The sequence below is a fragment of the Leopardus geoffroyi genome, chromosome A3 (assembly GCF_018350155.1).
Source record: "Leopardus geoffroyi isolate Oge1 chromosome A3, O.geoffroyi_Oge1_pat1.0, whole genome shotgun sequence".
Classification (NCBI taxonomy): Eukaryota; Metazoa; Chordata; class Mammalia; order Carnivora; family Felidae; genus Leopardus; species Leopardus geoffroyi.
Window position 1 is genome coordinate 86,284,817 of NC_059336.1, and position 14,328 is coordinate 86,299,144.

A 14,328-nucleotide genomic window follows, 5' to 3' on the forward strand; every position below is an offset into this window, starting at 1 on the left:
AAATATATAATAAACGTGGCTGATAGAGTCCAATCTGGCAACCTCAGGTGGCCTTTACCTGCTAGGCTTAAAATTTGTGAATGCACTGACTCCTAATAGATAAAGATGTTTGAGGATGATCAAAACTTATATTCCATACTTCCTCACTCTAAGTAAAGTGATGTCTGTCCCTCCTTCGGTGCCTTTGATCACATTTCACTTTCCTTCTGGAATGCCCTCTCCTTTTCTCCACCTACCCACATTTCACTGTGGCTTCAAGGCCTGCCAAGTACTGCCTGGACCTGCCCCAGGATGCCTCACTGACCTTGGCAAGCCTCCTGAACGCTCTCTGCTCTGAGCTCAAGCATTGTGGTTTGTAGCATCATTTCAAGTTTAAGCACACATACCCCATACTGCTCCTTGAGCGAGCCCTGTGAATCAGTCCTGAATAACTAACTGGACACTGATGACATCTTCCAAGAGCGGAGACTGACTGTGTTCATCTTTCTGTGTCTCCTGCTGCTGACCATGTGTTAGAAACTCAACAGAAAATGATTAGTTGGTTTCCAGATACTCTGTAATTCAGTTTAGAGACATAGTTTTGAGGAATCAATCATCATGGTCACCAATGATAAGCATCTATCTCCGTGAGGCACCATCCAAATCATAGGCCTGGCTTCTACCTTTCCAAGTTTATAATCTAAGGCTAACAGTATATAGTAGGTGTGCTTACTTGCTGATAATAGGTAATAATGATACTAATATGGGAGGGATGGCCAAGACGGCCAGTTGAGCACATACATTAAATAAAGAGCTACATTAAAGGCAAGTAGACCAGTCCCTGTAATGGAACAAAAAATGAAAACGAGAAATTAGCCTTTCTTTTCCAGTGTCATCATATTTGAATATTACCAAGTAACTTTCTCTCTAATCCTATTTCAACAGCCCACTCACAGGAACTAAGGCATTTTGAGTACTAACGAGCCACATCTTGTCTGCATTATTCTCTAAAAACTGGTTTTGATTAACGAGCTATATGCATTTTAGGGAGAGAAAAGAAAGTGCTGAATGAATCCAAGATATACTTATTATCACCCTTCCCATCATAAGTGAGATGAAGTGTCTCTACTAGGTCAGGGTGACAAGAAGACCAAGATGATACTGGAAAACCTTGATATGGAGGGTCCTTCCATGACAAAGGACCTCAGAGCTTGAGTTTGAAGGAATACAGCATCAATCTTTCCCTTAATTGCATACTGACGATGGCTTATCTAGTGCTTCTGGTATTATTCATATAAGGCATAAAGCCATAAGATTTATAGCAAACTAGAATTTGCACATCCAAATGATTGCTGCTCCTTCAAAATATTTACCTTGGAAAGCCGTATACTTTGTCCAACAACGCTGTCACAATGCCAACTATGTTCTGCACTCCTGCTCTGAAATGACCATAACTTCAAAGTCACATAACTTTGAATATCCTCAATAGGGGAATAGGGAAACATCATCATCTGATATGAAAACCACCTCTAATAGTTGTGGGAACTGGGTCTAGTGAATGGTAGTTTATCAAGCTGGGAACCTCCTTGGTGAAAAGAAAAGCATGACTAAGAAGGTATAAGATTTTCTTTTCGTGGCCTACAAATTGGTTTCAGAAACAGTTCCAAGGGAGGTGTTTCAGAATGGCTTTGAGCAATGGCTGTGTCACTGGAGAGTCTCCAGCATCCAAAGCCACTAGTTTAGAGGGAATTAGATTCACTTGGATGTGGGAGGTTTGCTATGGCACTATAAGAACAACCTCATTACTTTACAGCCATACTTTTTAAGAAGAGTTCCACTAGGGTTTAGGTAATTCTCACCTCATATTTTCTCTATACTGCTTACTCTGTGGGTTAAGGAATCCAATGTCTTCGATGCCTATCAATTTGATTGCCATTTCTAGCCCAGGTAGATTACCTCTCAGGTGGCAGGAATGAAGCATAATGTTTGCTTATGTTTTACCAACATTAATTTTGATCACCTTTAATGAGAGCTATTAAATTTACCATCGGGAAACCCACTTGGGCTTCCCTGTCCTTGACACTGGTATGGATATCTGGGGGCATGTGGTTTCCCAAACACCTAACCTGCAACCACCTAGTGACACCATAGCTCCAGCCACAGTTAGCAAGAGATTGTTTACGGGAATCAAATTCATTTGCCTAGGCCAAGCCCGGGCACATCACCAGGAACATGACATGGTGTTGTGTGAAGCAAGGGGTGAAGCAAGGGGTGAACAGAAAGGGAAATCAGATCTATTGAAGGATGGCCATGTGCCAGGAGCTTCGCATCTCTTACCTCATTAAGGATCAAATCAATCCTGGGAAGTAGGAATTATCTCAATTTCATATACACAGGGAAAAGGAAGTTTAAGAGAAGTTAAGTAATTTATCTAAAGTCTACATATTAATAAGTGGAAGAATGAGGATTTAAATGATCTTTTACTGGGGTACCTGGGCAGCTCAGTCAGTTGAGCATGTAACTTCTGATTTCAGCTCAGGTCATGATCCCAGGGTCATGGGATCAAGCCCTGCGTCAAGCTCCACACTCAGTGTGGAACCTGCTTGGGATTCTCTCTCTCTCTCTCTCTCTCTCTCTCTGTCTGTCTCCCTCCTTCCCTCCTTCCCTCTGCCCCTCTTTCTCACTTATGCTCTCTCTCTCTCTTTAAAAAAGAAATCAAATAAATAAATAAATAAATAAATAAATAAATAAATAATCTTTTCCTGATTCCAAAACCCAAGCTCTTTGCAGTGAAGTTAGTGAAGTTAGTTTCCAGGGACGGGGCCATGGTGGGAGAGGTGAGCAGCCTCGGGCGACATCGGCTCCAGTGCCACTTCTGCCACCCACTAGCTATGGAAGGTGTCAGCCTGCTAAATTCTAATTTTCCTCCGTCGAATAAATACTTGAGTGACTAGCCCTTTAACGTTTGAAACACTATGCTATGTCTCAAAATTACAAAGATGAGTAAAGTCAGACTTGAGTCATCTAGGGGCTCAGTGAGAGAGACAAATACGTAATGATATCATTTCTATAATACACAGTAGATGCTAAAGTAGACATATAAAATGAGAGCACAGACTCCGAGTTCATTGGTGGTATTTACTTGTCTGTGTTCCCCACTCAACTACAAGGTCTGCGATTACAAAGACCATGCCCATCTTTTATGCCAGTGCCTGTAGAGGGCCTCACACAGTAGATGTTTAGTAAGTAGGCAAGGGAGAAATTAAAGGAGTGTTGCCTGAGCTAAGACTCGAAAGATGAGAAACAGCTACCCAAACAATACAAGGAATAAAGGGTGTTTCAGGGAGAAGAACATGAGAGAACAGTACAGTAAGGTGTGCCTAGGTTTACTTTTGTCAAAGCACAAAGTATAAGGAGGGAAGTGAAGAGGAGAGGAGGTTGGAGGAATAAGAGAGGCCAGGTGATGTAGGGCCTTCAGGTAAGGACCCATAATGAATTCTGGGGATTTGATGGACGCCCTGAAACTGTCATCAAAATTTGTGAGCTTGTGCGTAAACGTGAATGTGTACTTTTCTGAGCAAAGGGGTGTTTCACTTTCATCAAGTTCTCAAATGATACAAACCTGTGCAGACAATGAGGCGCTGTTAGGGCTATCAGAACAACATTCTAGACAGATGACTCTAGATGCAGCTGTAGAGGATGGAATTTGGGATAGCAAGATGGTGGTAGAGAAACCAGTGGAGAGCTGCCACTGTCCAGGAAAGAAATAATAAGGTTCTAACCCTGACCCGTAGTGTTGAGGGGGAGTAGACAGGGGCAGATCCAAGAAGAGGTTAGGTTGATAAGTAGTGCCATTGAATGAGGAGAGGAGAACAAGCAGGCTTGAAGGGGAGAACAATGAGCTCAGTTTGTTGACTCTGAGGCATCAGTAAGACCGGCCAGATACTTGAATGACCCCGATTGTAACACTGAAGCATAAAGACAGATCTAGGCTAGAGATAAAGATGCAAGTCCTCAGTATTGAGATGAGAGTTTAAACTCTGAAGGGAAATGAGACAGCCCGCGGAAAGTGTCACACAGAAAAAAACCAGCACAGATCAAGAGTGCATCCATGGGTTGCACAACACTGTAGATGTACTGAACGCTCCTGAATTGTACACTTGGCAACGGTTAAAACGGCAAATTTTACGTGTATATTTTTCACCATAATTTTTCAAAGCGAATTTAAAAAGCAGACACACTTCAAGCAAAATAAAAAGTATATACCTTTCTAAAAACAAAAAATGGATCCATAGTGCATGCAAATATTTAAGGGACTGCATACAAGGAGGAGCCCGTGAGGAAGGTGGGTAAGGGATAATCAGATAGGAGGAATGAAGTTCAGGACAGTCCAGTAACTGTCACAGATGCCAGAGGAATAGGACTCCAATAAAAATGCAGGGCGGTTTGGGTGGAGATGTTAGATAATCGCTAAGGTTGCTTCCAGAAATAACAGTCAGAATATATAAGCTATGAGAGAGAGAATCTTGGTCTCTGGGGCTTGCCTATCCGGAACGTCTCAGCAGCAATAAAATGACTTAAATTTCATCTTACAAAATAAAACCTGCCCGTGCTCCGCCAGTTTTGTCTGGGCAGGAAACAGAGCTCAGAGCAGCTGCTGAGAATGGTTCTATATTCCACTTCAGAGCACTGGAATGTGACACCTCCCAAGCGCCAGCCTGTGCCCTGGGAGGGAGGAAAGGAGCCTGGAGCCAAGGGGGCTGCAACAGGGAATGTAGGACCCCACCCCCCACCCCCCTCAGCCTCCGTGGGGTCTCTCATCTGGAGAGGACAAGTCTCTTTGACTCTGCACATTTCCCTCTCGCCACGATGGCCTCTTCGGTATTTAGAACAAGCAGGTTGCCATGAGATCACAAGGTCATAGACCAGAACTGCCCCTGGAGAAAGGGTCATTTTCCCCTGAGGGCTTTCCAACAGTGCTTCAAACTCATCCTCACTCAGTACCAGAGAAAGAGGGTCAGGGGCTGGGGCGGGGGCGGGGGGGAGAAGATGAAGAGGGGCCACTGGGTAGCCTCATGCAGTAGCAAACCCACCTCCCGCGTCCTGGACTGCCCTGTGGCATCATCGGTTACCAACTGAATCCAGGGAAATAGCATTGCCAGCTTTTAAGAAGCTTGAATAGATCATCAGCTATTTTCTTGTCATATTTTTGGCAGGGTTTGGCTGAGAGCCCTTCAATGTGGCAGAATAAACCTGCTAATTCATTCTTTCGTGTTAAATGTTTAAAAGATAGCCTAGTCTAACCACGTGGAAGGATCTGATATCTTCAGTAATTCAGTGTTAATAGTCAGGATCTGTTAGACCTGGCATAGATCATTTAGAGCGACCGCAAACCCACCGCCGTCACTGAGGCTCTCATAACCACTTGGTTAATAATCCATGTGAGCTGTTGTCAAACATAATAGTTACCATTGCCAGGGCCCATCCTGGGAGAAGTTAAAATAAGATATTAGAGGGGACATTGTAGTGGGGGCAATAGAGCATGTGAACAAACAGAAATGAGGCCCCCCCCCAAATGATATGTGAACTTCAGTATTGCCTTTACTATGGTAGGCTAAAGACTGACTGAGTGTGGCAGCAGATGGGCTGGAAACTGAAGCCCAGGATTAAATAGGTTTACCAGCCTCATCATGGGCAGGGGGCCTGTCCAGGGAAGACTTCAAGCCAGCAGCAGAGTTACTGGACAGCCGAGGTTTGAGCTGCAAGGTTGCTTATTTGAACGGGTCCCTCCTAGTTCTCCTACAGCTCTGGGAGGGGCCCTCATAATTGTGCAATTATACTTCTATGTTCTTTCTCTTAAAGAGGCACCCCCCTCAAAAAAATTGTATAAGCATCAGACCTCCTGGCAAAACCAGCTTGATATTGCAGAAGAGGAGAGAAGGCCCTGTCTCAGATAGCTAGCTCACAAGTTCAGTGGGAGCCAGCCTCCCTGGGGGCTGCTCCCTGGGGGCAGCATGTTCTAGGAGTGACAGGGGGAACAGATCACATCGTGCTTGGTTTACTCTGGCCTTCTTTACCTAATGAGTAAAGTGGAAGAGAAGGTCTGCACACCATTCAGGCATGGTGCATGAGAGCATGTTGAGGGAGCCCTCAACATGGAAAGACGCACAGCAGTGGGGAAGAACGTTCCCTCCTTACCTAAGACACCTCACTGGCCACATAATAACCCATGCCGGGCAGCGGGCAGGATCCCAGTCCAAACCCAACTGTGAGATGGGGAATAGCACAAAGTTTCTTTAATTTGAGTCTCCCCCAGTCTCCCAATGATTCTTCTCAATGTTATCCTCCTCTCTTTACCATGGCAACCCACAAAACAAAACTGAAAGGAGCAGCAATGCTTGGTGCTCTATTGTCCAGAGGCCTGCTTCTCTCTCATCACAGCACAAACAGGCCCAGGCCAGATCCCTCACGCTCATGCCCTGCATCAGAAATCCAAAATTACCTACAACCTACCAAGTAAGAGATGCTTCCATTATTCAGGTTTCCAAATCTATATCCTTGAAGACAGTGCTTCCTTGTCTTAAAAGAGATGCCCTCATTTGGTGAGCTGGCAACAGAAGGAACTAAAGAAATCTATGATGCAGGGATTTGGACTTTCAAGCCAGGCAGCCCTCTGGGATGGTTACCCTAACAATGAGGACCTGGCTGGAGGGAAGGAGCAGGGCTGAGCACCACGCCTTCATATTTTTTAAGAAGGCATGAAATTATTCACCAAAGGAAATGGATGATTACCCTCCCCCTGAACTGGAAGAGGCACCACTGTAGGCTGCCTGCGTTCCCACCTGCCTTTCAGCTCTATTCACATACCCCAGAAACCCCCACCTGTAATTATTGTTTAATTAAAGGGCCCTGTTGGTGTTTTACAACTTTTCATTTTTTAAATAAAACAAGAATTTAACTTGTGTTGAGATTTAGGCTGTCAGAAAAATCACAGTGGTAGGAATCAATCTTTGCTATTTATCTGCTTCTTCTTTTTTTCTTTGAAATCTTTTGAAGGTTTCCGGAAAATTACACACAAGAGCTGCCCAGCAAGGGCAGGCATCAGAGTCTAAGAGTTTGCTAAGCAAGTCAGCTCCTGCTCTCTTGGTGTCATAAAATCAGGTCCCTTCCCCTCCCCAGTGAGGGCTCTCAGAGAGCTTGGAGTATGTGTCTACGTCACCCTGGAGGCTGGTACCTGTTGAAATTACGAGGTCTCAGAAGCCACTTTGCTCTCTGTCAGCCGGCCATCCGCAACAGGGCCTGTACAGACACAATTCCATAACAGGGCCACTGACCTAAATGGCCCCCCTCAGTCCTGTGGTGCGACCGTGTGGGCCTGGGGGCGAGGGGGTCTCTTCAGTCTTGACCATCTTTGCCCTGGTGAAGGGGGAGAGCAGAGGCTAAGCCCACACACCTGTCCTAAGTCAGGATGAGAGAACAGACAGCCCGCAACCCTCCTGGAATTATCCAGCAATAAGCTTTGGGGAGCAGGCCCACAGGGCATGCCAGCAGACCGTGCGCTGGGACACAGGAGGGCAGGCCAGTGGCTAGAGCCCAAGGAGCCAAGGCAATTGGTACCAGAGCAAAAGAATGGAGCCGGGCTCCATTGTGGGGGCTCTGAAACATTCCACATGCCTTCCAGCCAATGGCAGAGCCTGCTCCTTAGCACCCAAGAGGGTTCTTCATTTTGGGACTTGGTAAAGATGCAAAAGAACTGGTTTAGAATAAGCGACTAATTTTGTGAATGAAGCAAATACCATTTACTAAACAGTGCAGATGTGTACGTGTTTGTATACTACATACTGATACATATTCAACAGGTTCTGTAGGGTCATCCTCACGTATGTTGTCAGTCCCTCCTCAACAAGGTTACGGAGTGAAACTGCAAGCCAAGACTATAAGGGGAAGGCGGGCCCTGCAGTGGTCCATTCCAGTTTTGCAACATTAAAATTGTGGGCATATAAATGTCTGTAAGTGGTTTGTATGTGGGAGGTCCCGGCTAAGGTCTTCTCTGAGTTTCCATTTTCCTCACCTGCAAAAAGGGAGTAACAATTCCTACAAGACTACTTTCACAAGGCACATTTAATTAAATGAGATAATACATACATACGCTTTACATAGCACCAGCAACACAGGCAGCACACAATAATGGTCAGCCATTGTTAGTAAAATCAGGGCCGAACTTGTCCATGAAAATGTAAACGTTTCCAAAGGGTGACCCTGTAAAGTGTCATCCTGAAAGAACCGGACAGCATTGCAGCAGGCCTCCACCTCGGCCTTTGACCCCCAATCTCTCCCTCCTTGAGGCCATACTCTAGAATGTCGAAAGCACTTGCTTCCCAAGAAACAAATCCAATAACGGTGCACCGGAGTCCCCTTGGCTCCGAATAGAAGCCATGCTCCTCTGCTCAGCTTGCACAGCCTCTCACAGTGATGTCCCCACTTCCCTTCCACTCCTACCCAATGCCTTTCTCTGCAGGAATGCCGGCTTCTCCTCCACCCTGCAGGCCCAGAGCTCAGTGCCACCTCCCAAGCACTCGGTTCTTAGCACTTGCTGAAAGCAATAGACTGCTGGTTACACCTGTGAAGTGTGGAACCAAACATCCCAGGTTCAATTCCGCTTTCTTCCTGTGACGTAGCGAAGTTTCTTTACCTGTCCTCGCCTTAGTATTTCTATCTATAAGATGTGAGAAATAATATTATTAAATTCATTTGGTTGTTAATGAGAATTAAGTGAGGTAACATACAGAAAGCCTGTTAGTACATACAGTTAGTCCCTGGCACATAGTAAGTACTCAGTAAATATTACCTGCGCTTATAGTAATTATCATCATCATCATCATTCCACAAGAATGTAAATTCTTTTTTTTTAATGGTTATTTATTTATTTTGAGGGAGGGAGAGAGAGAGAGAGAGAGAGAGAGCAGGGGAGGGTCATAGAAAGGGAGAGAGAGAATCCCAAGCAGGCTCCACACTATGGGCACAGAGCAGATGAACCGTAAGATCATGACTTGAGCCAAAATCAAGAGTTGGATGCTTAATCAACTGAACCACCCAGGTGTCCCCAAAATGTAAATTCTATAAGAATAGAGACTGTCTATATCGTTCACTGCCTGACACATGAAAGGTGCTCAGTGTACAGCTGTTGAATAACACCCAGCCCCCGGCATGTGGTTCACTGTTTCTACAACTCCCTCAGCAGACTATGAGCGCGTTGGTTCTGTCTAATCAATCCTGCATCTCTGAGGTCTGTTCAGTGGGCACAGAACAGATCCTCAATAAACGTTTGCTGAATGAGTATGTGAAGGAACTCTGAGGTTACATGTGCATGCTATATCCCAGCAAAACATTGGCTCCAGGTCGAGGTTTATCAAAACTTCATACCCTAAGTTTGATGGTGACCCTTTTGCACTCGGTATATACGTAATGGTTGCGGGAAGATCTTGAAAAGCAGGCGGTGCATTTGGGGGCTGCTTCTGGGCCTGTCTCCAGAGCAGGACAAAGTGCCTCCAGGAGCTCCTGGCCCTGTGCATGCTCACTCCCCCTCCCCCTGCACCTTGCCCCCTCCTGAGCCCCACAGCTATGCTCCTCCACAGCTGGGGAGAGCTGTGCCTGGTAAGGGGCAGACCAAGCCTGGCTGGAGGGAAGGCAAACATAGGTGGCTTCCTGGTCTCAATTCAGGAAGTCTTCCCCCAGTATGGAAGCCTCCTCTCTTTCCTGGTGGGCCGGGTCTTTCTCCCTCCCTGCTTCACAGGAAACCTTCTCCTTCTTCCAGAAGGAAGTATAAACATTTCCCCACAGTATCTGAGCTTTTCTGCTTCGGTTCTTCTATGTAAAATGAAAAGAAAATCAGGAGGGTGGAGAGATTGAGTATAATGTGAATAAATGCAGTCTTTGCTAAATTATAACTCAATACCAAAAGACTGCTGTTTTATGAGACTTTCAGTAACCAAAACTATTTATTATTCTAAGTGCAAGCAGATTTATGATCTGAAACGCCCACCATGTTTGCTGTTCTGAGGAACTGGAGGGAGGGCGAGGTACAGTGCAGTGTTTGACATGATAGCCTTCATGCCAGCTGTGCGGCTGTGTCTACCGGCCCCTGAGGTAGCTCATCTGTCTTCCTGTCAGTGCAGTGGGGCAGATGAGGGTTAGTATCTCCATTTATGGGTGTGGAACATAGAGACTGAGAGGTTACGAGAGTTGTTCTTGACTAACAGTAAGTTTGGGAAGCACACATGCGTCTCGCCAAGAGCATCCCTCTTTACCACAGCTCATGCATAAGTGTTGTGGGTCCAGCAGCATCCTCCCTACCATGGCCATGTCCCTCCTCCGGCCCCTGTGCTCTCTCCCCACCCACTGCCCAGCCCTACACCTGCACCTGCGAGGGTGCACCTCCCTCAGGGGCCATCTGGCATTCCCAAGCCTTGGCTGGGCGGGGCCAGGGTGTTTAGTTCCCTGGCTTTTTGGTCAAAGACATTCCAGGGAGTAAGAGCTACCTTTAAACGGCTTCCAGTAGCCCCCACCAAGCGCTCAGAGTGGGAGTGAGTCAAGTCCCAACTCTGCCATTAATCTGCTGTGCTGCCCTGAATAGGCCACCCAACCTCGCTCCTCATAAATGGGCTAGGGGGTGGGGGGCAGCTTGGAGAATCTGGTCATGCTGTGAGCAGTCTCCCCCTGAAAACACAGGCCCTGAAGATCATGAGTGTAATTTTGAGAGGGTCACAAGCTTCCATCCCCTTGAGCCCCTCTGTGTACCCCATAGGTCCACTGGCCCTGGGTAAGAACCTCTGGGCCAGTGAGCTTGGGCACCAAAGCATCCACCTGGAGCCCCAAGTACAGATTTTTAAAGAACAACTTCAGTAGTTTATGTTCTTACTACAAGTTGTTTAAAAAAAAGAAAATGAGGGGCGCCTGGGTGGCTCAGTCGGTTAAGCGTCCGACTTCAGCTCAGGTCATGATCTCACGGTCTGTGAGTTCGAGCCCCGCATCGGGCTCTGTGCTGACCGCTCAGAGCCTGGAGTCTGTTTCGGATTCTGTGTCTCCCTCTCTCTCTGACCCTCCCCCATTCATGCTCTGTCTCTCTCTGTCTCAAAAATAAATAAACGTTAAAAAAAATTTTTTTTAAAAAGGGAAAGAAAACGATTGGAACACCTGGAAGGCTCAGTCGGTTAAGCATCCGACTTCAGCTCAGGTCATGATCTCACAGTTCGGGAGTTCGAGCTCCCAGTCAGGCTCTGCTGATGGCTCAGAGCCTGGAACTGGCTTCAGATTCTGTGTTTCCCTCTCTCTCTCTGCCCTTCCATCCCCCTCAAAAATAATGGACATAAAAAAAATATTTTTTTAAAAAAGAAAACGATTTTTTAAAAAAGAAAATTATCATAAACCCACTGCCTGCAAAACTACTATTAATAATATCCCTCAGTCTTTCTCTCTCACTAATTTATACATAAATCCACTTATGTCAGAAATGGTTTCACATGTCATTTAACTATTATTTGAAAACAGAAAACAATGTCTATACAGTAATTGGTTGCATGGGAGTTCTGTAATGTATTGTTAGCCATTCCCTAATTCAAAACAACATTTAGGTTGTTTTCCATGGTGATGCTTATGATCAGTTGTCATCATCTGTGCAAACATACCTGATTATTTTGGGGAACTAAACGTGGAATTTCCAGCTTTACTCAGAAAGGGTACCATGACAACTAATACCTATGACAATTTGCTCCTCAGCTTGCCCTCCCCCACCCTCACCCTCAAAAGTTGTGCCCATTTTCACTCCCACCAGCTGGAGGTGAGGGCGGGTGGAGGGGGCTTAAATCTGCTTCCCTGAACCAGCAGCCCTAGAATACTGACACCGAGTGGGATCTCTGCTAAAAGGTAACAACCATCTCAGACACAACTGTGTCTATTTGCAGTAACAACCATGTCAGTAACAACCGTGTCTATTTGCAGGACCGGCCTAGGCACGTTTTGAAGTGGGTAAAATTTGTCTTTGGTGCCTGCCTTGCCTCCTGGCCGAAACTTGACAGCCACTTGATCTGACAGCAGCCTTGACTCAGCCACCACTCCCCTTGCCTCCCGGCTTCTCTTTCAGCCGCTCCACCCCCCGTACCTGGAATCCATCTGCCCTTTATTTCCTCCTATCAGCTGGCTCTAGACTTCGCCTCCCGGATCAGTTCTGGGCATCCCTGGGAACGGGATGGGGGGAGCAGGCTGAATCCTGAGAACTGTCCACAGTGCAAGGCAGGTGGTAGCAGGAACAGCAGACCCAGGGAGTAGGAGGATGTCACCAGGCAGAGGGTGATGGGCCAGAGGCAAAGGCAGTCGTCGGTCACCTCCATGCCTGGTTATGTGGGCAACCGCCCGCCCTGGCTTTTGCAGGGTTGGTCCTTCAGAATGCTGTTCCTAGAGGGGGCACCTGAGTGGCTCAGTCAGTTGAGCGTCAGAGCCTCCGACTCTTGATTTCGGCTCAGGTCATGATCTCACCATTGGTGGGATCGAGCCCCGTGTCGGTCTCTGTGCTGACAGTGCGTAGCCTGCTTGGGATCTTCTCTCTCCCTCTCTCTGCCCCTCCCCTCTCACTCTCTCTGTCTCTCTCAAAATAAACAAACTTTATATTATAGATGTAGATACAGATATAGATATAGATATAGATAGATGCATAGATATAGATATAGATATATAGATATATAGATATATAGATATATAGATATATTTTGATATATATATCAAAATAAACAAACACATATATAATATATATATGTGTGTGTTCAGAGACGAGCAGGGCCTTCTGAAAAGACAAATGAAGGGCCATTTCTCGAGAGAATTGGCTATGTGGAGTGTGTTGTCCAGAATGTTCGGCAGAGTTTCAACCTTCTGTGGTTTTTTTTTGTTTGTTTTTGTTTTTGTTTTTTTTTGGCAAACTGTGCTCTTCTCTGGGCCTTAAGTCTGCATATAAGTGATGGGAATGCGGGGAGGGAGAGGCTACAGGTGTCTCTGCCTGCCCACATGGCCGACCCGCTTCTGACCACCCTCTTTCTTGGTCCCACAGTCCGATGGCTCCATCCTGGCAATTGCCCTGCTGATCCTGTTCCTGCTCCTGGCCCTGGCTCTCCTCTGGTGGTTCTGGCCCCTCTGCTGCACCGTGGTAAGTGCCCCAAGCTCCTCTTCCTCACCTCAGGCCTCAAGCAGAAGGTGACACAAGGTTAACAGGACCATCAGTAGGAGACGGTGACAAAAAACTACGTAAAGATTAAGGACAAATTTTGCATGGTTTATGTAATTTGTACAAAGTTGGCACAAACTAACATTGCTTGATGGAACCGCAAGTCATTGGGAATCAGTACGGGTAGGGAGTGAGACTGCCAGCCTTTAGGTAGGGCAGCCCAGGTGCCCGCTCTGGTTCTAGTGCTCAGGAAGGACCCCCAGAATGTTGTAAATGGCGAGTGTTATTTGACATGAATCTCACACACGCGCGCATGCACGCGCGCACACACACGTTGAGTTGCACCCGCTAATACTCTTTCAAGACGACGCTGGCTTTGGCAGCCAGTCTGCCCATCTGAGGGAGTGCCATTGACCTCTTTATTTTTAATAATAATGAGTGGCACCTGCCTTCATTTCATTACTTGTAGCTAACATTTATAGGACACATCTACCCCGTGCCCAGACTAGTCTAACCACTTAGGCTACGAGATGGATAAAAATCTGTCCCCTCCCCATCATGCTCGTCAGGAGCCACCACATGGCCCTGGCTAGTGTCTCCCCAAATAGCTTCAGGCCTGGCATAACCTGCCATCACCTGCTGCACCCAAAGGAGGAAATGTGCCGGTTTATCAATTTTTATTCCCTGGCCCCTAGACTAGGAGAAGTCCAAACAAAATCATATCCAAACGAAGGAAAACACCGTTTGCTTTCACATGCCTACTCCCAGCCCACACTCGGCCTTTATGTAGACTCAGAGGGTGCACTGTAAGCCCGGGCGGGTTTGAAGCGAGCGCTGCTGGACTGCCCCCCATCTGCCATTCCCTGTCTCTTAGTTCTTCCCCAGAGGGTCCCTCAGGGGAGGCAGTGAGCCTCTCCAGGCAAGAACTTGTCCTCATTTTCTCTCTGAGCAGTCAGTCCACAGCGCGAGGAAACTCACATCTGCGTGTGGAATTGAGCTCAGCAAGGGCCCCAAACTCACAGAGCGCTGGGCTCAAAAAGGCAGGGAGAGGGCTTCGAATGACATTTGAAAGAGGTGGTGAAAGAAGGAGATGAGAAGCATGAAAGAAGGGATGTGGATGCATGTGGCAGGGACTTCTG

At 46.6% G+C, this 14,328-nt stretch overlaps 2 protein-coding genes across 6 annotated transcripts in view; one reads left to right on the plus strand and one right to left on the minus strand.

Annotated features, from left to right (window-relative positions):
• Positions 1–14,328, minus strand: part of GKN2 (gastrokine 2) — a 326,024-nt gene that overhangs the window by 180,721 nt on the left and 130,975 nt on the right. The window lies entirely within an intron of this gene.
• ANTXR1 (ANTXR cell adhesion molecule 1) overlaps positions 1–14,328 on the plus strand; it is a 221,603-nt gene that overhangs the window by 120,212 nt on the left and 87,063 nt on the right. For 3 of the 4 annotated variants that reach the window (XM_045446307.1, XM_045446308.1, XM_045446309.1), the window contains exon 13: positions 13,076–13,171. In XM_045446307.1, the coding sequence (XP_045302263.1) occupies positions 13,076–13,171 (96 nt within the window). Of the gene's footprint in view, positions 1–6,623; positions 6,903–13,075; positions 13,172–14,328 lie in introns of those variants that run through there. The other variant, XM_045446311.1, reaches the window with a different exon arrangement.